General features: G+C 34.0%; 2 protein-coding genes and 1 long non-coding RNA gene across 3 annotated transcripts; 2 read left to right on the forward strand and 1 right to left on the reverse strand.

Moving 5' to 3' along the window:
* The first annotated feature begins 7862 nt into the window (after window positions 1-7862).
* LOC143360430 (uncharacterized) lies at window positions 7863-13791 on the forward strand. The gene is made up of 2 exons (XR_013083274.1): window positions 7863-8025; window positions 13398-13791. It is a non-coding gene; the product is annotated as an uncharacterized LOC143360430 (long non-coding RNA).
* LOC143360429 (calmodulin) lies at window positions 13589-19095 on the forward strand. Its single transcript, XM_076799256.1, has 4 exons — window positions 13589-13799; window positions 16278-16452; window positions 16686-16928; window positions 17097-19095. Exons 1-4 carry the CDS (start codon window positions 13797-13799, stop codon window positions 17123-17125), a joined length of 450 nt encoding a protein of 149 aa, XP_076655371.1. The 5' UTR covers window positions 13589-13796; the 3' UTR covers window positions 17126-19095.
* On the reverse strand, window positions 18830-25132 carry LOC143360428 (gamma-interferon-inducible lysosomal thiol reductase). The gene is made up of 4 exons (XM_076799254.1): window positions 24601-25132; window positions 21624-21817; window positions 21142-21462; window positions 18830-20989 (listed from the first exon to the last, which is right to left on the reverse strand). Exons 1-4 carry the CDS (start codon window positions 24710-24712, stop codon window positions 20900-20902), a joined length of 717 nt encoding a protein of 238 aa, XP_076655369.1. The 5' UTR covers window positions 24713-25132; the 3' UTR covers window positions 18830-20899.
* Window positions 25133-25876: the final 744 nt, after the last annotated feature.

The following is a 25876-nucleotide window of genomic DNA, read 5'->3' on the forward strand; positions in this document are numbered from 1 at the left end:
GCATGGAATATCGACACCTTGCCAATGTGTCTGTGTACCCTGTGTGCTAAACGCGTAAAGAGTAATTAATTTACTTCCGGCAAACCGTACTTTACTTTAGCTTATAGAAATTATAAGCTTATAGGAATTCTATTCAAATTATTTTCGCGTTGCTTTGTCAAATTAGCCATATTTCATACTATCTACACACAATGAATTCTGGATGTGCATAGAGTAAGGAACAATACAATCATTATTTACATCCCTCGGAGAATTTGTTACTTCTGCTTATTGCAAAATAACTCAGCGAGGTGAGCATTTTTTTATTTCATCGAAAAAAAAACGATTAAATCGGTGTATATCTTCGACAAAAGCGGTTTCGTTCGCAACCAAAGGAAATTCTCTCGACTTCTTTTCCTGATAGAATATTCTACTGGACGATTCTGCGGCAGGAATGCTGCATTTGCGCTCGCATCAACGTCCGCACCTTTGTGCCGTAGTTCCCTTTGATAAATTCAAGGTGACCTTGGTATACTTTAAAAAAATTGACGTGGTGGAACCGTCATTTCCATGACGTACCTACATACATACGTCAACGTTCTTTTTTGCCGCACGCATGCTCATCGCTTATTATTGATATCGCGGGAACCGTGCGACGTTGTTACCACATATCGGTCACGGCCACCGGTAAAACTGTTAATTATCTAGTAGATACGAATGTAGTTTACGAATATCGACGCCCCCCCACCCCCACCCCCACCGTACTCCCTCTACCCGTCTTCCGTGTACAGACGCCTCTCGATATTAAACCGGTTAAAAATCCGAACGTATTTGGATACGATCGACCGCATTACTCACCACAGGCATAGTAATAGAGCAAAGGGTAGGAATACGAGATGATAGGGTAGAAATATGAGAAACCAAGGTTTTCACCAATACACAATATTGATACTTTTAAAAATGATTATATATGACATATTACACCGAGTGAAACACTTTTTCTTAGCGACCCGTGATGCTATAAGCATCGTTCTTGTGTTTAACAAACATTTCACGTGTTGTCCGCACTAGAACGTTTTTACACGTGTTTCTAAAAGTGGAATTTTCTATGTTTTATTTTTTTTATAATCAGAGCAACAAAAACAATAAGTTATACTATAATAATCGTACCGTTAGTATATCAAAGGATATTTGAAGTGTTTGTATCTTAATAACGATATACAATAAACAAAAAAAGAAGTGAAACCGTAAATTGATAGCAACATAAGACACCGATATTATTGAACCAGAGTATGGAAGTGCACAACCATAATCGAATGATGTAATGAGCATATTTTGCGATATGAAATCTTCTGAAGATCACAAACGCGAATTGTAGATACAGTGCTTATCATGTCACTTATGGGCCCTTATGGGTAGTCATCTTATTATTCTTCGTGATTGTTAATACTTTACTTATCTCAGTTCTACAACTGTATTTCCCTGAAAAGTAACACCGTCTCATATGACTAACCGATTTTGCTACTAGACTGGATTTGGACCTTTATTCAAAAATAGTGAGAAAATCAAAAGATCTGTTAGATTCACAATATTTATGTTTACGCAGCACATTCCATATGAAATTTCGATTTATTATATTTATTCTGAAAATGTCTAGATTAAAAAATGAAATGAGTATTTCATATTACTATCCTCTCCTCTAAATATGTATGTACATACAGGGTTCCCAAAAATGTCGGAAAAACTTGAAGGAGGTGGTCCCTAAGGTCGTTTGAAATAACCTTTTCCTTAGCGAAAATTTCCGCCTCAGCTTTGTTATGGAGCTATTAACGAAAACCCCGGACCAATCAAAGCGCGGCTACAGTGGACGAAGTCTGGCTCGGCCAACGGTAACGCCACATTCAGTGGGACCTGTCGCCAAGCCGGAATCCGTCCGCTATAGCCGCGCTGTGATTGATCCGTGGTTTTTGTTAATAACTCCTTAACAAAGCTGAGGCAGAAATTTTCGCTAAGGAAAAAGTTATTTCAAACGACCTCAGGGACCACCCCCTTCAAGGTTTTCCGACATTTTTGTCTTTTTTCACTTTTCATTGCAAGTGATAATCCACAATTAATAGCGAGCGTCAAGCATCGCTTTCAATGTTGACGGAGGTACTTTTCTGTTTAGTACTTATTTTGGGACGATCAGATTTATTTATTATACTCTTATTACACATAACAAGATCGTACGACATAAATACGTAATTATAACTGTATAGTAAAAAATGTTAGTATTACGTCGGTATTTGTTTATGCATAAAATTATAAATTTATTTTTTATTTAAATGAATTTCTATTTCCGTATTGCATATGTAGAAGGTCCTTGTTTATATGTCAATTACTTTATTGTTCACTTTTTAGAACGATATATTTGGATAACGAAAATATTGACGTTCTTAACGAATTTTTAAATATTCGTAACAAGAAATATATTTTAACTTTTACATAATTTATGAAATGCACAATATAGTACAGGCTCTATTAATAGTTAACTAAATGTTTTATTTTGGTATTATTAATTTTAATCAAATGACTAATTAGAGTACCAGAATTAATTTAAGTAAAACATATTATAGTGATGTAGTGACATGTTATACGTTCATTATAATATTGGTTGGGGAAAAAGAAATCCATCATTTTTACGTGAACTTCAAGACTTTATTTAACATGTTTCGGATTGTCCGATTTGGGTCAAATATGCACCGTTTTGTTCTATAATTTGTTGCCATTTTAAAGGTAGCTTCATAAAGCCTCTCTCATAGAAGTCTTGGTCCCTATTGGCGAAAAACTCTAGTAATCGATTTTCACAATCTTCTCTTGATGCCAATTTCTTATCACTAAGGAAGTTTTGCAATGCAAGAAAAACATGGTAATTGCTTGGTGCCAGGTCCGGACTATATGGTAGATGCATCAAAACTTCCCAACCTAGCTCCCGGACTTTCTGACGAGTCACTATAGACGTGTGCGGCTTGGCGTTGTCCTGTTGGAACACAACACCTCTCCTGTTGGCCAATTCTGGCCGTTTCTGGTCAATCGCTAGATTCAAACGGTCCAGTTGTTGACAGTAGAGATCCGAATTTATTGTTTGGCCATATGGAAGCAACTCATAATAAATGATTCCTTTCCAGTCCCACCAAGTAAGAGAAGATTGTGAAAATCGATTACTAGAGTTTTTCGCCAATAGGGACCAAGACTTCTATGAGAGAGGCTTTATGAAGTTACCTTTAAAATGGCAACAAATTATAGAACAAAACGGTGCATATTTGACCCAAATCGGACAATCCGAAACATGCTAAATAAAGTCTTGAAGTTCACATAAAAGTAATGGATTTCTTTTTCCCCAACCTATGTATATATAAAATAATGAACGTGTAGAAACATTCGTGATAACTAGAAAATAAAAATTTGTTTGCCTTCATTTGCGACAAACAGGTTTTATCCATGTTCTCAACAATGTTAATAGGTTGAAATAAATGTAACAAAATTTGTAAATGTCTAACGTTTTTACTATTTTGTGTTTTGCCTACTCACATTTGCCCAAACTGCATACAGATCGCAGTACAGTTATAAGTATATTACGGATATTTATTATACAAGTTTGGAAAATTATGGAATAGGAAAATTTGACTGCATCTTTATTATCATTTAATTTAATTTTTGCAGTTATACTTGATGATGCTATGAAATCTCAATTTTAGAAACGCCATATACAGAAACGAGAAACATTAATTACATATTAATTTCTATGTATAATATATATGTGTACTTACATGTCCAAAATAGTATAGCCTATCATTGTATGAAACACAAGGTTAACGTTGGAACTACATAAGTAATGCGAATAAATAATTGTAAAACACGATGTACGTTTATTAATGAAATTGTTATATCTGCAGTCACATTTTAAAAAACTAAAGTTTAATATTAACTAGCAATTTATATATTTAAGTATTTATCATTTTCCGTAGAACGAAATTTTATTTCTTGAATTTTATAAATTCAATAAATTCAGAATAATATGAAATAATAAAATCATATTAATTCTATTATATTTAGTTTTGAAGATTTTTAGAAACTGTAATGTAGACATACAGATAAGATTCGCATTTTAGTGATTAAAAATTATTTTAAAATGCATCTAATAATTATTTTGTTAAGTATTTCTACCGTAACGCGTTAACTGTTAATATGTTTCTTAGTAACAACCAAGAAAATCTTGATTGCTTATCAAGATCATCTTTCTTTGTTGGAATTTGATCGCCTATCATATCTAATACCTTACTAAAAGAAATCAAATAATTGTAGATAGTGATAATGATCGGAAAGATCAGTCGGTTTGAGAATTCCTCTATAGTCTATAAGATATCTACTACAAGCTGTTCTCGTTAACCGAAACAGAAATCGTAAACGAAAATCGCACATTGAAATCCGCAGATACAAGTCATATATGTAACTAATTGAAACACAACATGTTTTAGCATTATTTTGGAAAGCGGGACAATTATTTCTGTTTTTACTATTTATGTTTATCAAAGAATTTGTAAACTTTGAAACTAATTGTAAGCAAACTTATCTATACGCAGACTTGGTCATTTGCTTTCAATTCCCTTTCTTGGGAAGTAATATCTTTATTGCTCCACCTATTCAGACTGTCGGGTGTAAGCCGCGTCTGATAATGTATCAGTGTGTCTTCTGACCCTGATGAGGCTAGCTGCAATACTTGCGAAGTGTTGGGGAAACAATTCGAAAAAGACACGAAAACCTCAACAGTAGAAACTCCGCGAAAGTCTCAAATTAATATCTTTATTAAACTAAAAGCTACACTTCAATACCAATTTCAAAGACATAACCGATAATAAATAATGTCTTTTAAATGCCCCGTAAGAAATAATACATTTTATTTTTCGTAGACCCGGCTACAGATAACATGCCCTGTCCCAAGATTATTGTTAAAGGGGAGAAGGGAGTCGCCGCCGTATCTCATTCTGCATAAATATTTCATTTCATTACTTGTTCAATTTTACTTTATTTGAATTATTTTAAATAGTGCCAACTCATTAAGTCAATTATAATTTGAAAAAAGTTAAATATTAATGTAGATGTTAATAGTATGAAACCTGTATTTATTTCTTCACAACTTACTTTACTAAAAAAAAAAGAATAGCAAGAACAATATATACATATGTCGAATACACTATCCACCATTTTGAATCATCTTGTGACGTCAGTTGTGGGCATCAGTATGTATGTACTCCGTTATCTTGGAACACTGTGTCCTGTGCATATCCTATACCTATGCCGGGTCTATAAAGTATATGCATATGGTCTAAGAATACTACAATTTGAAATATTTTCAATTTATAGAAATGACATCTTACTACTTTAAAGTAAATTTGTATTAGTAAAGTACGTCTTAATTATGACGAAGGCTCTATAAAAACTATGATCTAAGGAACGAGCAAAGAACACCTCACTGTATGAGAATGAAAAAGTGATTCACGCATGTAGTTTGGTTAATCACTTTGAATATATAGTGATTATATTATTGTGTGACGTGAGACAAAACTGTGTATGACGAATCCGTGACCGTTGTATATGTACAGGGAAAAGGAAACGTTTCATATAAACCAATTGTTGGCGATACGCTTGCATTTAAAGGCGGAACCAAACGGTCTGTGTATTTACATTTTTAAAGCTACGTCATTTTTCTGTACAATTTGACCGAGTCGTCATTGGGGCTGTACATTTCTTTTCACTTTAACACTTTTTATTGTAACTTTAATTATAACATTTAATGATATGAGTTATGGAATGTTTTTATGTTTTTAAAAATTCCGTATTTGAAAAGCTAGTATGCATACGAAATTATCTAAATATACTATAATTGTAATACTATATAAATATTATAAAATCACATATAGATATACATATAAGATATAGCGTATAAGATCATACATAAGATCTTTGTTGCAATAATCGTATCTCGAATCGTAGAGAAATATTATTATCGTATATTGAGGGATATTTCACTTGAATCCGTTATTTTACTATTGAAAATTTTGTAATGGAAAATACAATAGACGGATACAACCCGTACATCGAAGGTACGCTCTGTCGAGTGGAACAATAAGATTTTCTCCTGCATGTTTAGTTTTTAAAATAATTTGAAAAATTCCTGTAAAAATTGGCACATTTTAGATGTTTTTTTTTCACTTTAACCATTATTTATGTACGTTTCCGTACTGATACTGTAGTATTTAACTATAGCATCTTATTACTACTAAAGCATAAGACAATTTTAAAAAACATTTCAGATTGGTGTCCAGCTCACGAAGCTCTATTAGAAACATTTACACGAAGTTGCGATTTTGAAAAAAGTAAAAATTTGTCGAACAGTGTTATTAATAAATTGCCAATGTTTTCCCGCCAAATTTGATATCTTCCTACAGATCGGAGTTGCTCGTTAAATCAAAATATTTTTCACAATATCAAGAGAGATACTGCAGCAAAAAATAACATAAGTTATAACGTTAAATTATGTGTAATCTTTAAATGGACATTGCGGTAGTTTATGGAATAATTTTCAAGATGGAAAATTACTTCTTGGTACGTCTCATAATACATAGTTGGCTGGTATTTTTATTATCCATCAAATAATTTCTATATACACAATACATAGGTAATAAATCGGAACAAAATTTCCCGTGAAAAGAAAATTATCTTGATTTTAACACATTCTAAATCAGAATTATTTACACATAATTAATTAAGCATCTTGTCTGGTGCACACTATTGTACATGCATGCACTTTTGTATATGCACACCAGGGCTGACCATATTTGTCTCAATTGAGGCAAAACCGTCCGACCGTAGTGCCCACTGTCCCCTTCCAGTAAGCGTCGTTACCATAGAGAAAGGACGCACTTCGCCTGTTGTGTATTGCTACGAAGCTACGTACGGTGGGGCAGTGTCGCCAGGTCGAGAAAATCGAGGGGAATACAATGTACCCCCTCTCTGATAACCAGAGTAATGTGTGACACATTGCGCCTGGGCGAAGGGGATTGAGTGGGGCGAACATCTCCATTCCACACCACACGTTGGAGTGTGCTCATGGTGGTGGAATGGGATTCGGGTTGGCGGAGTAGGGTTGGCGCGGGGAGACACCCGCGTCCTGATGTGCCTCCATTATTGGGGGCGGTGGATTCGGGGCTCGGGGTGCGAGCTGACCCGGACCCCCGGGGGGAGCATAGCTTCCCCCGTGTTGGGACGACACCCCCCGAGAGTATTCTCGGTGTAGGGGGGTGTCGGTCCGTCCCTCCCCTAGGGAAGGGGGATCCGTGGGGGGTGGGGTAGGAAGGGTCGGGGCGTGCCGGATCGCGCCTCCGACGGCCCTTCCTTCCGGTGGCGGCGTCTTCTTGACTCGGCCGGAGCTGGTTCCTTCGGGACAGCGGCTCCGAGCGGGGCACGAAGACTCCGGGGTGGACCGAGTTGGGGCTCGGGAAGCCCAATTCGAAGGCTCCAGGGATGGGGACACCGGGCGGAACCCTCCGCCCGGGGTCTTATAGTGTAGGCTATGGGGAGGCTAGCCCCCTCCCTCGGGTAGTATGTTAGCTGGGAGGTGTCCTGTTGAGTACTCGCGTGATCCAGGCACCTCTCCTTTAGCTTAGGTGGGCGTGAGGTTTTAGTGGGTAGTCCCCAGGGGTACCCCCCCCCCCTGGAGACAGTCCCACATAACCCCGGGTCTCCCCAGGGACCTCGCTGGGGAGAGCCGGGGTATGCGAAAAACATTTCCTCACGGAAAAAAATGGTGGTGGAATGGGATAATGGAAGGGGAAAAGGAGGAGATGAAAAAACTACCCATTTGGGTATTACTTGGCGACACTGCGGTGGGGAAATGAAGACACCAGCGAACTCGACAAAGATGCACGCCAGACAGAAGTTTGGTGGGGGAAGCAAGCATTTGAGGAGCCCCAACCGTTCCCAGCACTGCAATACACCAAAAACAAGGTATAGTCTATAAGTGGATTATTCAGTTAAATCACCAATTCCTCACATGGTAAACGCATATTTTAGTTTATGAACATAGCTTTAAAAATTATATTATGGTATAGAAATGAACTATTTGATTTGCAAGTGAAGCAGATTTTTGTTGAAACTAGCATTCAATGTGAATGAATGTTTACTTAATTACCATGAGTGCGATTGAATTTTTTAAATCTATCCTCTTACCAATATCTGCAGTCTATTAAATAACAGATTTGCTATTACCGTTTTATCTGAAAACCGTTCGTCATTCGTTACTTCTAACGGATCCCGTTTGTAGCATTATATTTTATTTACTAAGGTGTGCATGTTCACGTTTTAAATTAGACAATCAATAATATTAAAAAGAACATACAGTATCATAATAAATTTTTGTTATGTACCCAATTTTTTAAAAATCGCAAGGTCACAATGGACATATGTACGATCTTTGAATCCTTTCCAGAATGAATTATGTTTACAATAAAAAATGTAAAATTCACTTTTCCATCTTTAATTGAATATAGAAAATTTTAATTATTCCAGTAAGAGGTAAACCATAATCTATTATATGTATAAAATCTCGTAATGAACTTGTTGATTTTTCATTTTAATAATTAGACTGCGAATGTTAAGCATTTATAGTATACGTGAAAATATGTGTAGAATTCATTATATTGAAAAAGTGAGAACTGTTTGGTTACATTCTTATTTTACTTTTGACATAATCAAGCTTGCGATATAAAAATATTTCCGGGTTATTCACGTGACATCGTGACACAGACACGATAGAGGCAGAACACATCATGAAATCACAGTGGGGGCATAAGTCTTGATCTGGCGTCTATGCACGATCGTAAATCAGAACGACGAAGATCATACATTTTGTTATCCGCAATAATTGAAGTTTTATGATTTATATCTAAATCTTACATGAGACCCAATTACTGTGAAAAGCATCATGAATATTAAAAAAGACATATTCAATTATTTCATTAAAATCAGTTAATATATATGTTATATATCTCTTTTTTAATATTCATTATGCTTTAAAAGTAAGTATAATTAATATGGACACAGTAATTGGTACCCCGACGGTAATCGACCCCCTTATCCTATCCATTATTAATAATGTATCTATGTTAATGTTACCATGTTATTATTTCTGGAAATGGTCTGAACTTGAATTAAAACAATAATTTGAAAATTTGAATCTCAATTTACAAATTTGAAAATGACCACGAAATCTCAATGAAGCTAAGATACCGAAAGAATTTTTCCTAAAGCAGTTAATAATGACTCAGTATTTAGAAAGTTATCTTCGTGGTTATTATTACGTAATTTCTTTTGTATTTTGGTCAAATTTCGGAAATTTTCTCTTCAGGTACAACGGCAACGATCGTGTTAATTACTTAATCCTCCTTTTCTTTTGAAAATGTAAATGAAAATTTTGATAATTGTGAGAAATCAAATATTTTTGTGTAATAGCGTATGTGTATATCCGTTTTGTCTCACAACGTCGGATATATGTATTATTAGCCCCGTGGGCGACATATTCGTTTAACACACTACATATATTCTTTTGCCATGCGAACGCGTACGCGTATTATTTTTATTTAAGGAGATATCGACCAATTCTATGAAAGGACATTGAAACCGCCGCCACTTCTGGGGTGGAAATGCAAGGGGAGGTCCACGCGAAATAGGCTACCTAAATATTTTGTTTCAGGTAAAATCACCGATAGAATTCAATCATTTTATCGAAATCTTCGACCGACTTTTGAGCTACAGAAATCAGCAAATTACCGATGAATAGATTAACTAAATATAGGGTAAGGGATCCGATTACTGTGACGGTGCCAATTACTGTGTCTATATATATAATAACTGATTAACTGATTTTAATGAAAAAATTGAGTCTTTTTCTTGTTTAATATTCATTATGCTTTAAAACTAAGTATGGAATAGGTAGATTGCACTGGAATTTATAGAACTATTTTCGTTCCATTCGTCTGTTTGATCTTTCTCGACACTATGTATTGCTTATACAAAAATTTGAATCATGTGTATATTTTTTTCACTGTGAAATAAATTACTTTTTTAAGACATAAAAAACCAGAAACTACATTTGGAAATCATCATTTTTGGAAAATCATCGATAGTTGATGACATTTTCATCTAATTTATATTTAAAATGGTACTCGATTAGAAAAAATGTCTATTGATTTTTTCTAAACAACTTTATTTATGAATAACCAGGGCGATGCGTATTACAAAAGACCCATCGGTATCCGAATTAATAAAAAGACCAGAAAGGTCTTAGTTTTCTGCTATGGAATTTCAATTGCTTAGATAAACTGTCAGTTTGTCTGGCTATCTCAACATCTTTCTTTCTCTTACATTACAAAAATTTGTCAACAACTACAGAAACTTTGTGCTAAAGTCGTTATGATCGAACCAACTACGTGTCGCTAATTATAGTAACTCTCTATATGGATAACAGAGTATTCGAATAATGGCATGTCCGAAGAGTAGAGCGTTCGGATAATTAGTTCATTCTGTTCATGGAGCTTTACTATATTTTGCATCTTGATACTATGCAGGTTTTAGCAGTACATATTTCATTATTATAAATTCGTTTTATAAATTTAATCTTTATTGATAATTGAATGGTTGATCTGAAATAACTGAGGAGTTAGTTGAGTCGAGATTTACTTATTAAAATATCATTTTTTATCAACTTTTGGTGTTCCATGTATTTGTAATAATTTGTATTGCCACTGAAGAACATCTTAGGAGTAAAATGATTGTATTGTTCAAATACTACAGTGACACTACGTATTTGATACTATCTATGTTTCCGATCTTTTTGAGGTCCAGTTTAGAAAAAACAACAAAAGAATATAAAAGAAATATTCTATTCTTTCGTTTCTTAAAGAAGAAATTTGTTTTACACAACCCTTGTGGAATTTCTGTGTTCGATATGCCATATGATATACTTACTTTGTTGTTTGACTCAAATTACTATTTCAAATAGAAATTAGGTTCTCTATGAGGTGAACAAAAAATTGTCCAAATTGGTCAGAAATTCAACAATCGAGAACATTTGTGTACTAATTCTAAGTACATTGTCTATTAGCTGACATTATTCTAGATACACTGAAAGCGATTTTAAAACGTTTCACATAGTCCGTAAGCATTAACCCATCGTGACCTAATATCGTCCGGAGGACGAAGTACGAACGTAGTGACTCGGGAAAGAAAGAGAGAGGGGCAGCGTTGGGGGGGAGGAAGAGAGAAGCCGCTATCGCATATCCTAAACGCTCCAGAGTTCCTCTGTTTTCCACCCAACCGCTGTTATTTAAATAGAGATTTCCAGTCATGTCAAGAAAACGGTCGAAAATCGAAGATCGAACGGGAGAGATTACAATATTGCAATTATCAGTACACTTAAGTACACGACACGTGGCCAATGAATCTCATGGGCCCAGTTGATATTCTCGCTACCTCAAGGAATATAGGATAAAGAAAATATGTACTACCCCCAGCAAAATTTAATCAATATTATTAATTATCGTCTCCGTAACGTATTTAATTATAATTCCAAAAGTATTAATATTTATACGTTTAAAAAAAATTATCATTGCAATAAAAATATGTGTAGTAAAACACAAAAGATGAATGCAGTACTTTTCATAATTCAACAAACAATCTTTAAATGCCGTTACACATTAGAGCTAGAACTTCTTCGAGACAATTCTTTTCCTTACTCTGTCATTGTATCCTATTTTGACAAATTGTTCAGTAAAATTTAATTCGCACATCTATTTGTTAAAAGCTCAAAACTAATCATTCCTTTTTTCTTGCTGGAAATAAGGATGATTAATATATTTCATTGTTTGCTTCATATTTTATGCTAATTTCGTTTTGTTCAGGGTAAAAATGCCTCTTCGATGCTTACTTTACACTTTCCTTTTCTCTTGAACATTTCGGAAAATATAAGAAATACTATATATATTATATTTTGATAATGAAAATTTCATGGTTATGTAATCGTAACATACTTTTACCAATTTACATTTGGTAAAGAAAGATAGACGTTAGTCATAAAATTTAATTTCTATTCCAGTTATTTTTATGCTCATTGTGATTTTCAAATCTGTCAAAAAATCGTCGAGAACATATGTAATAACTTTTATGTCACGACGTTTGTGCTTCTACTCCGAATAATCAACATGTAATAAAAACATAATTTCAATATAATTTCTATGGAGCATCTTTGTTACAAAGAAGAAGAAGAAGAAAGGCTACCGAAATTATCATATTAAACATTGTTTAATTCTTATTCACAATACTAATTAACTATGATACAGAAAGAAACAATAAGGAAGCCAAGTTCTGTATTTGTTGTTATCAACATTTCTGTTTTCTCGTGCTTCGCTTATGTTATGTTTACTATAATTCCACGAAATCCGTAATGTATTAATAACGGAAAAAATTGGAAAGCGTTGTCAAGCTTCTTTGCTCTCAAAATAACAAGAGTTTAGCGTACATTTAACCTTACACGAATAAAATAGTAAAGAGGAAAGATGGACAAAAGGATAGTCGGTACCATGATATAATAATTTTATCTGTGTGTTTAATCCGAGTATAACCATTAACCAGTAATACATAATATTTTTCTACATGTGTATTCGATTTTTCATTATTTCCTTACTGGCAATTGCAATTTTCGTAGTGACCCGAACTCAGGTACTCGATCCAAATACAATCGTAAGCAAGTTTGCAATGCTAGGAGCTAGGTAGAAATCGTAAGAAATCGAAGGGGAGAAGACGAACCGCAAAGAGAAAGAAAAAGAGAAGTAACGCTAGAGTAGAACGAAGGGGGGTTGGAAGGGGCGGTAGGTGGGAGAAAAGAGAGAAACAGAAAAGGTAGTAAACGAAGATAGATAAGGAAAGTAACATAGAGACAAAGATAGAATAGAAGATAGAATAAAAGAGAGGGAGACAAGGAATGGAGAGGGAAAATGAGCGAAACGAAGAAAGAGAGGTGTAGGACTAAACGCGCCCGAAAAACGCGCTCATTGCATTCGAGCCATCTCTCGCAGGGAAGCCCGGCTTTGACCCGGTAGCCGGCGGCGGCACAGTCCGCACGGCTGCCTGACGCATTGCAGGTGCGCGTCGGCCAATCACAGGCCCGGTTAGTTCGCCCGGACTTGTCCTGTAAACACGACCGCACCCACTCCGCATGTAAAACGGATTTGCACGGTTGTCCGTGTCGAGCATTCTGTAGATCGGGTGTCGTGTCGTTCCTACTTCTTCCCATTTGTCCAATTAAAAACCAGTCGTTTTTTCAGGGTTTTCACAGAGGGGAAGCCGCACGGGACTATCTGTCGGCCGCGTAGGGAACGACGCGGCGTATCGCCGCGTGAACTCCCCTTAACCCCCGCCTAGGATACCGACCAATCGGGAGGCGCTGTCGTGTAGCCCGTTAGGGGCAGCGTAGTGATACCTGATTGAGGCAAGTGGCAGAGAGGCTCGTACACCGAGAGAGAACGGTGGACTCCATTGCTGTCCCGAGTACGTTTCTCGTCGGCCGTGTCGTATTGCGTGTCTGTCCGTGCTTTCGTGCACACACGAGTTTTCTTTCCCTCCACGTTCGTCCGGGTAAATTGTGAAACAGCATCCTTTTGTGTCCAGTGCTTAAGCGATATTTGAAATCTTCGTGAATACCCGAGACGTAAAAACGAGCCAAAATGGTAAGTACGATTAACTCTGTTTCCGGATGTGTCTGGCTTGCATGTGCCTTGCCGTACGTTGGTTCGTTCGTTTGTTCGTTCGTTCGTTCGTTTGTTCGTTCGTTCGTTCCGTTTGTGCGTGCTTGCGTGTACTTGCGTGTACCTATGCGAACGGACATCGGTCGGCAGCAGTCCCCTCGCCCTCGCCGTCGCCCTCACCATCGTCTTGGCTTTCGTTTGCCGCATTGACGCGCCGAGTGCACGTGCAACAGTCTCTTCCGATATACATTTACGAAAATATCGTTTTTTTTCGTTTCGGTTACAGTCCTGCTTGTTCATTTTATTCGTATGATGTTTCTCGCCTTTAGCCTAAATTTGCTTTTACCTACGCACTATTTTGATATATTACATTCGTAATGGCCGGTACATGGAGATGGACCGCAGACTATCGATCCATTCCTCCTCCAGTAGCTGCACACTTGTTTTCCTAATTCCTGAAAATGTTACAAGTCGAGAGTGGCCTACGATAATCTTTTCGAAAACATTCCGTACGATCGATCGGCAATTTCCTTGAAAAACAACAACATAAACATATCGCAAATCAATGTTGTCTTGTGGTACGTGTACGTTGTATGTATATGTCAGTATAATTTGTAACGATTACGTTCAAATCGAATGATGTCAAAGCCGCTCCCATCGAATATTGTGAATTTCGAAGTTCTGCCGGATCAAGATAGCTTATCTTGAGATTATCGAATCTTGTGCGAGATAATTTGCTATCGGTACACTTCCCTTACCAAGTTAACTTCACTTCCAGTTCGTACAAAGTTACTAACGTCCAATTGGCGTACAGAATCTGATTTCTTTTCTTCTTCTTTCATATATATATATATGTACACATTTGGCAATTGCATCCCGGAATTCGACTTGGGCGTTATTTCCTTACGAAGAAAAACCCGTGAAGTATTTTTCACATGAAAATGTTACTTTAATTTAATAATACATATGTTCGGTCTTATAGCTTTTATATTTAGTAAATTTGGTTTGTGTAGCTACAATGCTATACAGTGAAAGCACAAATCATTGCCCTACTTTCAGATTTATATTTATCGTCTGATAAAATTTTCTTGGAACTAGCAAGACTATAAGAAATCAAGATGATTCCGTGCAATTTTTATATCATCGGAATTTTCCTTTTCGTATCTTCGGTGGTACTTTCTCTCACGATGTAGTTGTGCAGGGTTCGACAATCAACCGTTACACGGTATATACCTCACTATTGATTTTCGCGGTCTCTCACCATTGCGCCAGTTCCCCGTATTCCTTATACGTTCTTGTGCCCAACCTTCGATCAATTGTCGCAGATGCTACTTTCTTCATGGGAATTGAAACCAAATGAAATTGCTGACCGTGTCTCCATAACTTTTTCTGGTGTATATAATATTTCCAGCATAACTATCTTTTTACAATTAAACTGTAATTCAGATTCGAAATCTGTTCCCCACCAAATTGTAGTTCTTATTATCACCATTTACAAAGTATCAAATTATTACTTCCAAGCCTAATACTTTGTGAGCTGTCTCTCATCATTTTCGCCGCATAACCTAAAATATTACGTTTTCCACTGTTAAGAGCTTAGTATTACCTTTAATGCGCAAAATTCCACATGTAATTATGAAAATGTAAATTACTCTTTTCTCTGCTTCTCACTTTCTAGTACATACGCGAAGAAGTATGAATTTCTTTTTTTTTATCGCAGAGATATGCATATGCAAAGTAAATTCGTTCCTATGATAAGTATTTACTTTTAATCGATAGTCAACTGAAGCATGAATTATTATTATGGTTATTGTTTTCTCTACGACATTCGTTTTCAACTTACATATCTGACCGCTTAATGGATATTTTTGTGTAAAATATATAGAAGAACGTATAGTGTATATAGATGACCTATATAGTGAAATGTCTCATTTTAGAAGTTGTAGGCATTGTAAAATCATATTAACGATGTTAGTGTAATCCTTTCATTTACACCAGATGAAATATTAAATTTCCATAATCTTTCCAGAATTAGATTATTTCATTATTTCTTTTATATTATTCATGTTCTAATTCTAATGGTATATATTAAAATTGTTAATGTATACATATATATGTCAATATATATTGATGGTTTAGTTTCACTTGAACATGTATATAATTTTTCATAGAATTGTCATTCTGTATGTATACAGCAATGTACAGCCAGTGCATTAAGTATGTTAACATATTATAGTTAAACTGTTTTCTATTGGAGAATAATTATAAATTAACCTTCTTGTTTTTTGTCGGAGAAGGAAATAGTACCCTAAAATTATATTAGTTGATGCAATTGTAATTTCATAATTTTATTTCATTTTTGATAAGATACATGAAAACTAAAATTTAGGTTTTACAATTAAAAAAATTCATGAAATATTCTCTGAGTGGTCACTATAAGATACATTTTTCTGTTTTAAGGCTGATCAACTTACAGAAGAACAAATTGCAGAATTCAAGGAAGCATTTTCACTATTTGACAAAGATGGAGACGGTACCATTACAACCAAAGAGTTGGGTACAGTTATGAGATCCCTAGGTCAAAATCCTACAGAAGCTGAGCTTCAGGATATGATCAATGAAGTGGATGCAGATGGTATTTTACTTTACTTTTATTTTACTATAGTTTTAAACTATTATTTTTCCTTAGTCATTATGCAATTTTTGTATTCCCTACATTGCACGCAACATAGGCAATATATTTTTTATTTGCATAATGAAAGTAAGAGAGAGACACTTTTTATGTTGTTATTAATATCCTCTTATTAAAAATATTGGGAAAAATCTGATTTCAGAAAAAATCGAAATTAAAAATACTTGGAATTGTAGGTAATGGCACAATCGATTTTCCGGAGTTCTTAACCATGATGGCTCGCAAAATGAAGGACACTGACAGTGAGGAGGAAATTAGGGAGGCCTTCAGAGTATTTGATAAGGATGGAAATGGTTTCATATCCGCAGCGGAACTCAGACATGTTATGACAAATCTTGGAGAGAAATTAACTGACGAGGAAGTAGATGAAATGATTCGGGAGGCTGATATTGATGGTGATGGCCAAGTTAATTATGAAGGTTGTATAAAAAAAATATTCTCATTGTACATTACTGTTTTATGCGAATCCTTTCGCATTATTTTTAAATTTATCTAATCCCTATATATGCGAATACTTTCACAACATTTTCATGTAAATTTCGAATTTAAAGTAACAATTATAAGTGTTATAATTTTTGTCTCTCTAGAATTCGTCACAATGATGACATCAAAGTGAATACAACCTGTGTAATGGAAAAACTTGCAACTTGGAGTGGTGTTGACGTACTAAAATAAATCAAGAAACAAAGAAAAAAATAATGTTAACAAAACGCGAATCGACCAGAAAGTGAAAAAATCTTGTATCTGGACGCAATGATGTCTATAAAAATGCGAAAAAGTCTACGTCCAACACGCGTTAATCATCATTAACGATAAGTAACACGGGCAATTGTTTAATTAAAAAAAAGTTATACCACTAAAAATCATTATCTTTAAATACACAAAATACTTAGTCACACATACACATACAACGTTGACAGAAAAGTACATAATACACGCGCACATACACAGATACAACAAAAAGGAAAATATACAACATACACGTATATACAAGAAAACTTTATTTCCGTATAAAAGAGTATAATTAAAAAATCGTTAGATAGATATATGTGTAAAAACAAAACGGATGCGCGCATATGTTGATGATAAAACTAAAATAAGTATGTTCTCTTACTTTCCTCTCTTTTTGGCCTTTCCCTGTTTCTTGTATGCAAACTCTTACAATGTTTCTTTAGAAATTCTACAACTATTCGACGTACTAAGAAAAAGGAAAGAAAACTTTTTCTCAGTAGTCAGGAGAGAGAGAGGGGGGCGGGGAAGTATGCGGAGAAAGAAAATAACTGCAATTATTATGATAATGCATCGTGTAAATGTATTTATTGATTGAAATATTTAAACATGAAAAATATTAAGACTTCGTTGGTTTCGATATTCTCGTAAGGAAACAAACTTGATGCTGCATTGTTGATATAACTTACGTAATTACGAAAGATTTTATCGATAACTTACATGCTTACCGTTGATTTCGTTTCACTAAAGAAAATTCGGCTTGGACATCGTTGTCCAGAGTTTGAAAAGACAACAGGAACTTCGACCTTTGGCTTATCGATAATTCTATGCACACTGGATTTCTTGTTGCGCCATAAGCGGGATGATTTAATTCCTCTGATAATTTAAAAAAATTACCGCAGAAAAAGTGTACTAGGATAGAAATGAAAAAAAAAAGCCGAAAATGAAGAACCTTTGAGAAGTTTATTTAAACGTAGTTTTATTCTCGGACCTACGTTCTACAAATTAAGCCCTATTGGCGTCTCGACATTCTTAATAATAAACTTCATTCTCTATGCTTTTTCAACATCATTATATGCCCTATGTATATATATATATATACTCATGCATACATACATATACATGTATGTATAGGTATGTAGAACATAGGATGCGCATTACACACACACACACACACACACACACACACACACAAGCATACATTTCACCAAGTGCGTTCTGTAACCCAATTTTCATTCTAATCTCTCGTTTGTATCTTATCTCCACTAAAAAGCCTTAAAATAACGAACGCGCGTTTACACGCAACGTCGACACCACTTTTGTTGAAATATTTTAAAAAATTAAAACAACGGAGAAATAAGGATGAGGGATTAAAATGGCGTTCAAGTCACAGTGATCGGTGCATTATATTTTCCTTCGCCCAAGGGTGCGTCCCAGTCGTCTCGTAAGCGGAGAAACTAGAACCGGAGAAACTGGTGTGATTTTGTGCGATTCGTACGATAATGTTACTTAAGAACTAAGAGTAATGAACAGACACCGAACGGTGAAAACACATGCGTGTGTCATCGGTGATTCAGTCATAATATATATGTAATATATATTATATTCATATATTTATATATATATGTATATGTATATTTATATATATGCATATATATGTATATATTTATATAGATATATATAAAACTAATTTACGAAAAAAAAGGAAGAAAAGAAAAAAGAAACAATTCCTCCACAGTCCTTTATTATTTAATATTGAAGTGAACAAAATGAGAAGTACTTGTATTTCTGGTGACCTAGATTGCATTGATCATAAAAAGACAAAATAAATGTATCTTCATTTTTAGGTCACAACTACTCAATTCGTTTCCTTCATTCACCAATGGACCTCTCGTTTCAGCTGTTTTTATCTCATCATCATTATTCAATGGCATATTTAGGAAATTGTTTGCCGAACAGGATGTGTTATGTATATGAGTTATTCTCTGCCAGCAAAGATTCGCGTTAACAAATCTCTCGCTCGAAATTTCCCTCAATTTGGAAATTCTCGCAAGGATTCAGTCAGCGGTGTACGAATCGTGAGAAAAAAAAATTTAAGAGGATAATGAGATCTTAATCAATTTAATTTCACTTGTGATCATTCTGATAGTTGTTTATCGTTGTTGTGATGGGAAAAGTTAAAATTAATGATACCCAGCGAAAGTGTTTTTACTTTGTAAAAAGAAAAAGAAAAAGGAAAGGAAAAGAAGACATAGAAAGGGAAGAGTAATCGCGAAGAAGTTCTTTTGTAAATGGTAATACAGAGTTCATTTGAGTAACATCCCTATATTTAAATGCTTAACCATTATTGCTCGTTTCATCGATCATTGACAGTTAGTGCTTAAGTCTAAGTTATAAAGAATATATTCCAATATTTAATATTAATTTTATATTCGTGTCGCCAATTATACGTACTCTACACTGATTTTTCCGTATTTAAAAAAAATGAAGCATAATTTTACGAGAGTCCCTCACTCAAGCGTTAAGAGCCGATATTAAAGTTTAAAAAAAAGAGGAATATGAGAAATCAGTATTGTGTCTCAAGAATAAACGTAGCTTGAGATCAGTTGTAATAACGATCGCATTCTTGTTTTTACTAAAAATCGTTTCTTGAAATATTCGTTCGTTACAAATAAATAGTTGGAAATTCTATTCGAGTCACTTGTTCCCAGTCCTTCCTTCACAAATATATATAAAATATACTAAATGCGATATTTATGAAGCTCCGTCATCACGCGAACAAGAAATTATTTATTTTTTATGGTTGCTCATTCGGTTACAAGAGGTATTCTTCTCGCTGTACGTTTCTTTTTCTTCTATCTAAAATGTGTATATTCATTATTTCTATTGTATGTGAGATTTTCTGTCATATCAAAGGCATATTTCACTTATCGTGCGTGACGAAGCGATACAGTTTGTATAAAGTGTTGATATTAAGTTAATAAATTGTTCCCATATATTCAACAACTGATTGATTCTTAATTGTGCTAGATAGAGAGCCAAAATTTTAAACTATGATTTTTCATAACACACATTTTTCTAATATTTGTTATATTAAGTATGTTAGTGTGAATCAGTCATCTATCAAAGAAATAGTTTTATCAGATTATTTTATCAAGTTCATTATTGCAACATAATGAAATTTGAATTTGAAATATCATTGTTTATTTATGTAATATCAAGTTCAATTTTATACGCTGTAAGATGAGTTTTATAATTGTAAAAAATATTTTTATAAATTTAAGGATATAAGATTAGAAGACTACTAATAACGATATATTTATTTTATGATTTTCAGGGTTCTTCGGTTGTAATTCAAACTTTTTTTTAGGTAATACAAACAAATTAAAGCAGAAGGATCATATCGGTTAATGGGAGCACAGTAATTTTTTATACATTTTTGTTTAGGAAGAAGATTCTTTGATCTTTGTTTGAACAACAAATATATTAGTTTGCAATATGCAATTGTATCTTCAATATTTTATATAAAAATGATCAAGGTTTCTCTTTCGAGAAGTTTTCGTTTGTATGTATATTGAACATATGAACATTTATGTAACAAATATTATATATATCATATATGTCTGGTAAAAGATATGTTTGATAAATATTGATTTTACTTTTATAATTTACAACTCTCTGGCACAACTTTAAGATGTAGACACACTTCCTGCAGCAAATTTTTTAGTATCCTTGCCTGGTGGTCTGAATTCTAAAAATATATATTACATAAGGTATGTATGGAGACGATTGATTAAGAATTTTTTAAACTTGTGCTCAACTATCTTATTTCATAATTTATTTAACCCAAATTCATGCATATAACTGAAGAGATGTTATAGATAAAAACAATTCTAAACTCACCCCATTGATGGTTATAGTTGGTACAAAGGAAATTCTTGGTTGTAACAAATTTGTTTGCTCTCCATATTTAGCTAGAAGTTCTTTACCCTTTTCTCCAGTGAAACATTTGAAAATTTCCTTATAATCTGCATTCATCTTCCTTGCACAAATTTCCATAATATTAACTGGCTCTAAGTTATTTTTAATCATACACGATATATATTCTAATTGACTGGATGAATTCTTTAGAATGTGTATAGAACATGCATGAATAATATTCGCATTGCATTCGATAGGTCCATGTTGGCACATAAATTTATAACCACGATCTGTTTTCACTGTCTGCAAGAAAGTTTATATTTAAAGCACAATTCTTTTAACTTATGTAGAACATATTCCTATTCATTTTAGATATATTTCTACTTTATAAAATTAATTTTAAATAATAAAAATCAATTACATTCTATTTTCTTCAGTGCTTATTATTTTATAAAATAGCTTACTGTAGCTTTCCCATAAGGTATCAATTCCACTACAATAATATTTGGAATCTTGTGATATGTAGGCAATAATTGTTTCATAAAGAAACTACGTGAATCTGGACATAGAGCCTCATAATAAACTGCAATGCGAACCTTCTGTTGAGTCCATTCATCTTTTTGGCTTAATGTTATCACTTGCTCGTCTTGAAGCCGTGCTATACACAACTTAGCAAATATCCATCAAAATCAAGAAAATTGATTAACTTTAATTAAAATTGTTGGTCAATGCATAGACATAAACATTCAAATATTAGCTTTTATATGATACATTAAAATATTAAACAAGGTCATATAAAAAACCTATAATATTAATTGCAAATTTTTTTTTAAATGTTTAACACGTTTCGTGCCGGACCAGTTTTTGGTTACCTTCCGTTCAGGCCACGTGGGCGTATACGTCCCACGCTATTACGATTAATACATAGTTTTGCCACACTTTTTATTATAGTACAAAAACCATAATTATTAAGAAAAGGATGTAGAGTCTAAGATGCATTAGAGAACAACAAAAATATATTTAATTTTAAGCAATTATTTAGCAAACACATGGTTGATCATTTATTCTACCAGGCGAGTTGCATGCCCTTACACAGTATTTTTTTTTAATGATGTCAAAATTAATTTAAAATATAACATTTTATTTCAAATATTTTTAATATCTTTGTTTACGTTACATATTTTCTTACAATGACAAAAATAGAAATAACATGCTAAACATAACTCCGGTTTATTGTTACAACTATCACAGCGAGTTTCAATTTTTCTGATAGAACTTGTTGCTGATTCTAAATCAATGTCTTTAACAATATTCTGGTAACAAATTTTACAGCATTTTTTTACCAAGCCAAACATGCCAATCTGATTATTATCACTGCTGGACATTAGATACATAGCTAATTTTTTCTTAAATTCAAGGCTTGATATTTTATTGAGTGTAAGACTATTATATGTAATCCATGCATTCATAACAGCGGTGTTTAAACAAAGCTCAAATATAATTTGTTTGTACCATTTGATTGATTTGCCCAAAGGATTGCAGTACGATGCAATTTGATCAAACACACGTACATAAGGCTTCCCTTTATTATAATCTATAAGAATTTTTGGTTTTATGCAATCATTTCCTTTTTCCGGTACGACAGCTTCGTCAGAATGCTTTGTTGATAATAAGAGAATCTCACGCTTGTCTTTCCATTTTAGCAAAGTTAACCCATCCCCGCTTTCTTTGGCAATATATTCAATTCGCTTTAATTACTTTGCAACCAGATCTTTTGGAATTCCATGGTGATTTGATCGCATTGTTCCAATGAGATGAGTATTTCCAGCAATTTATTTTTTTGCTAATTCGATACTTGTGTGCCAATTACCGGTACACACTGTATGACCCTTACCAAATATATTTTTGCACAATGTCATAACTGCATTCGTAGACGTCATTTTCTCTGCATTTGTCTTTTTCCCTTTTTTTGATGAAAAGTCATTGTGTACCTTACAGCCAAACATAATTTAAATATTTTTATACCGTGCTTGTGTTGCTTTTGCTTCATGTATTCCTTAGAAATGATGCGACTTCGAAAGGGAATTAGAAATTCATCCACATAAACAATTTCACTTGCATCATAATACTTCTGAAAATTTTCATTTAACATATCAATTATTACTCTGACTTTATACAGAAAATCGTTCACATTTTCATTTTCATTTTCGTTATCAGAGAATTGCAACATTCGCAAAAGGAGTTTGAAACGATTTCTTGACATTATTACAGAAGGAATATTAGGAAGTTTTACTATTCCCATCCACATGATGAGCCCAAAAAATTGTTTGATCTCGTTTTTGTTTGTCGGTTTCCATTCACCTAAACGCGATGATGTTTTATCTAATAATACTTTTTTTTGCGTAGCAATTAGTTTCTTCAACTATAATTTTTAAGATTTTATCATTTAGTAGCAATAAATAAATGTCTTCTGCTTTCTCATAATTTTCATTTCATAATTTGGAACTGGGTGTACCAACGAAAGGTATAAGCCATGGTTGGTTTCCAATAGGATCAGTCCAGTCTGTATGAGAAGTAGCTGTATTGTTATTGTTAATACTGAATTCATCTTCTTCGTCTTCGCTACTGGATAAAATCATATTGCAGTGTGTAGAAAAACGATGAAAAGATATTCTTTCGCTTGAAGTGTCTGTTGAAAAATCTTCAGAAGAACTTATTCATGTAATCTTACGGCGTTTCATTTTTACTTCAACATTAGAGTCATCGCTTGAAGAATTTTCATTTCGCAAAGCCATTTCTGATTATAAGGGGAAAACATTGTATAATTATTTTGTAAAAGGAATTTTTAAAGACAAAAGATGCAAACCTGTAATACTGAAATAAAAATTATTTTACCTTAGGAACACACTCTATAAACTTAACTAAACAAACGCCGGCTTTAATCAAGCGCTAATTGTTGCCACAACAACTCGCGAATAAATGAGAAACTGAAACTCGATATGTGCAGTTTGAAAAAGAAGACAGTAGAAAAATGATTGGCACGCCGCGTGGGGCGCATTTACACGCCCCACGGCTCGATAGGGTGGTACTCATTATTAAAATATCAATGCATGACTTTACAACAAATTTTTTAAAAATTCTTCACTTTGCAATGAGAATTCAAAATGGCTTGAACGGAAAATTCGGCGTGGGGCGTATACGCCCCACATAAGATGGAACGTGTTAATGAATTGAAAGCAGGTTAGATATAGTGTTCGATATAATAAACTAAAAAGCTTTGAATTGAACATGTGCAGAAAGTATATAATTAGCAGCTATACTGGTAGTATTACTTCCAACATTTTACAAAATAAGATATTTAATTATATAAAAAACATAAAAAAAATAGGCTCAGATGTTCAAATCAAGTTGTGATGTATCCAGATAATTGTACATTTTTACCTTCTCTGTTAGTTTTCTCCTGAGTAAAACTTAGCCAAACTTTTGACGACTGCCACAGAAGGAAAACTGATATAATAATCAGTGGTATCTTCGACCGAAGACCTAATCCCATTATCGGTGACTAAAACTTTCGATAATGATACTACACGGTATAGGTTATTTATGATATAACAATTTGGAGTATGTATGGAATTTCTCAATTGTGGAACATAGTAATGCATGCGTATGCAAATCCATTAATATTATTCGAAATGACCTACTTTATACACTACGTTATTTTAAAGATATGAAAAAAATATAGGACATAAAGGCAACCAATCACTATCCGAATAGTTTTCTCGTAGATTCGCACAACAAACACAGTTATATCTACATAATGTTGTTAATTTTCGAGTAAGATGTCACGCTACTGTTTCCATTTTTGAAACACTCGCAACGAACAAATATCTTTTCAAGTTACACATAAGTATGTTATCAGTATTCTTTCTATTGTTGCGTGACCACGCGAACGTACTTATGATAGCGCTACTGTACCACATGTGCAATAAGGGGGCGGCACGGATTTGGCCTTGACTGTCACGCCATGGTTCTCGAACGGTCAGTAGAGAAAACCAGAGAAAACTGATTGTGGAATGGTTAAAATTTTCTGTTTGGAACCACAGACGAGGTATAGGCAGAGAGGAATGAGAGTGCTCACGCCCGGGGTTTCGGCGTTCCCACTTTCGTGACATCGCCGCTTTAGCATGGCACAGAACCGGTCAGTCTTTCCTGGAACAGAACCGGTCAGTCTTTTAGCATGGCACAGAACCGGTCAGTCTTTTAGCATAAAACTGAACGCACATTATTTTTTTAACCAGGATTAGAACGTACAGCTTAATTGTTTTATATGAAATATGTAACTAACATGTAAATCTTGTGTACAAAATCTCTAATATTAATTGTAATGATACGTATTTTATTTTTTTTCCAAGTTTGTAGTTGCAAACTTTAGTTGTAAAAAATGGAAAATCCGGAAAAATTCGAACAAATAAAGATCTCATATCGAAGTTTAAAAGCGACCAACCTGAATATTAATTTAATAATGAGCTATTGTCATCAACACTATCTTAAATTTTTTCATATATTTAGCTACTGTTATTGTTAATTTAAAAAATTTTTCTTTCATGAATAAATATTTTTCCACCTCAGCACCATAAGATTTTTACTAGATGACTTTAAAAACACATTAGAACTATTTTTAAATAATTTTACTCGAAAACATTCTAGTTTACTCTTT

Source organism: Halictus rubicundus, chromosome 13 (genome assembly GCF_050948215.1).
Source record: "Halictus rubicundus isolate RS-2024b chromosome 13, iyHalRubi1_principal, whole genome shotgun sequence".
Classification (NCBI taxonomy): Eukaryota; Metazoa; Arthropoda; class Insecta; order Hymenoptera; family Halictidae; genus Halictus; species Halictus rubicundus.

Excerpts from the sequence above, each read along its gene's own strand:
- LOC143360428 (XM_076799254.1), bottom strand. The coding sequence starts at position 24,712 with ATGGGATTAGGTCTTCGGTCGAAGATACCACTGATTATTATATCAGTT. Across the intron at positions 21,463-21,623 it reads TACCTTATGGGAAAGCTACA|ACAGTGAAAACAGATCGTGG; the intron begins GTAAGCTATTTT and ends ACTTTCTTGCAG. Across the intron at positions 20,990-21,141 it reads CAACTATAACCATCAATGGG|AATTCAGACCACCAGGCAAG; the intron begins GTGAGTTTAGAA and ends ATATATTTTTAG.
- LOC143360429 (XM_076799256.1), top strand. Across the intron at positions 16,453-16,685 it reads CAATGAAGTGGATGCAGATG|GTAATGGCACAATCGATTTT; the intron begins GTATTTTACTTT and ends TTGGAATTGTAG. Across the intron at positions 16,929-17,096 it reads TGGCCAAGTTAATTATGAAG|AATTCGTCACAATGATGACA; the intron begins GTTGTATAAAAA and ends TTGTCTCTCTAG.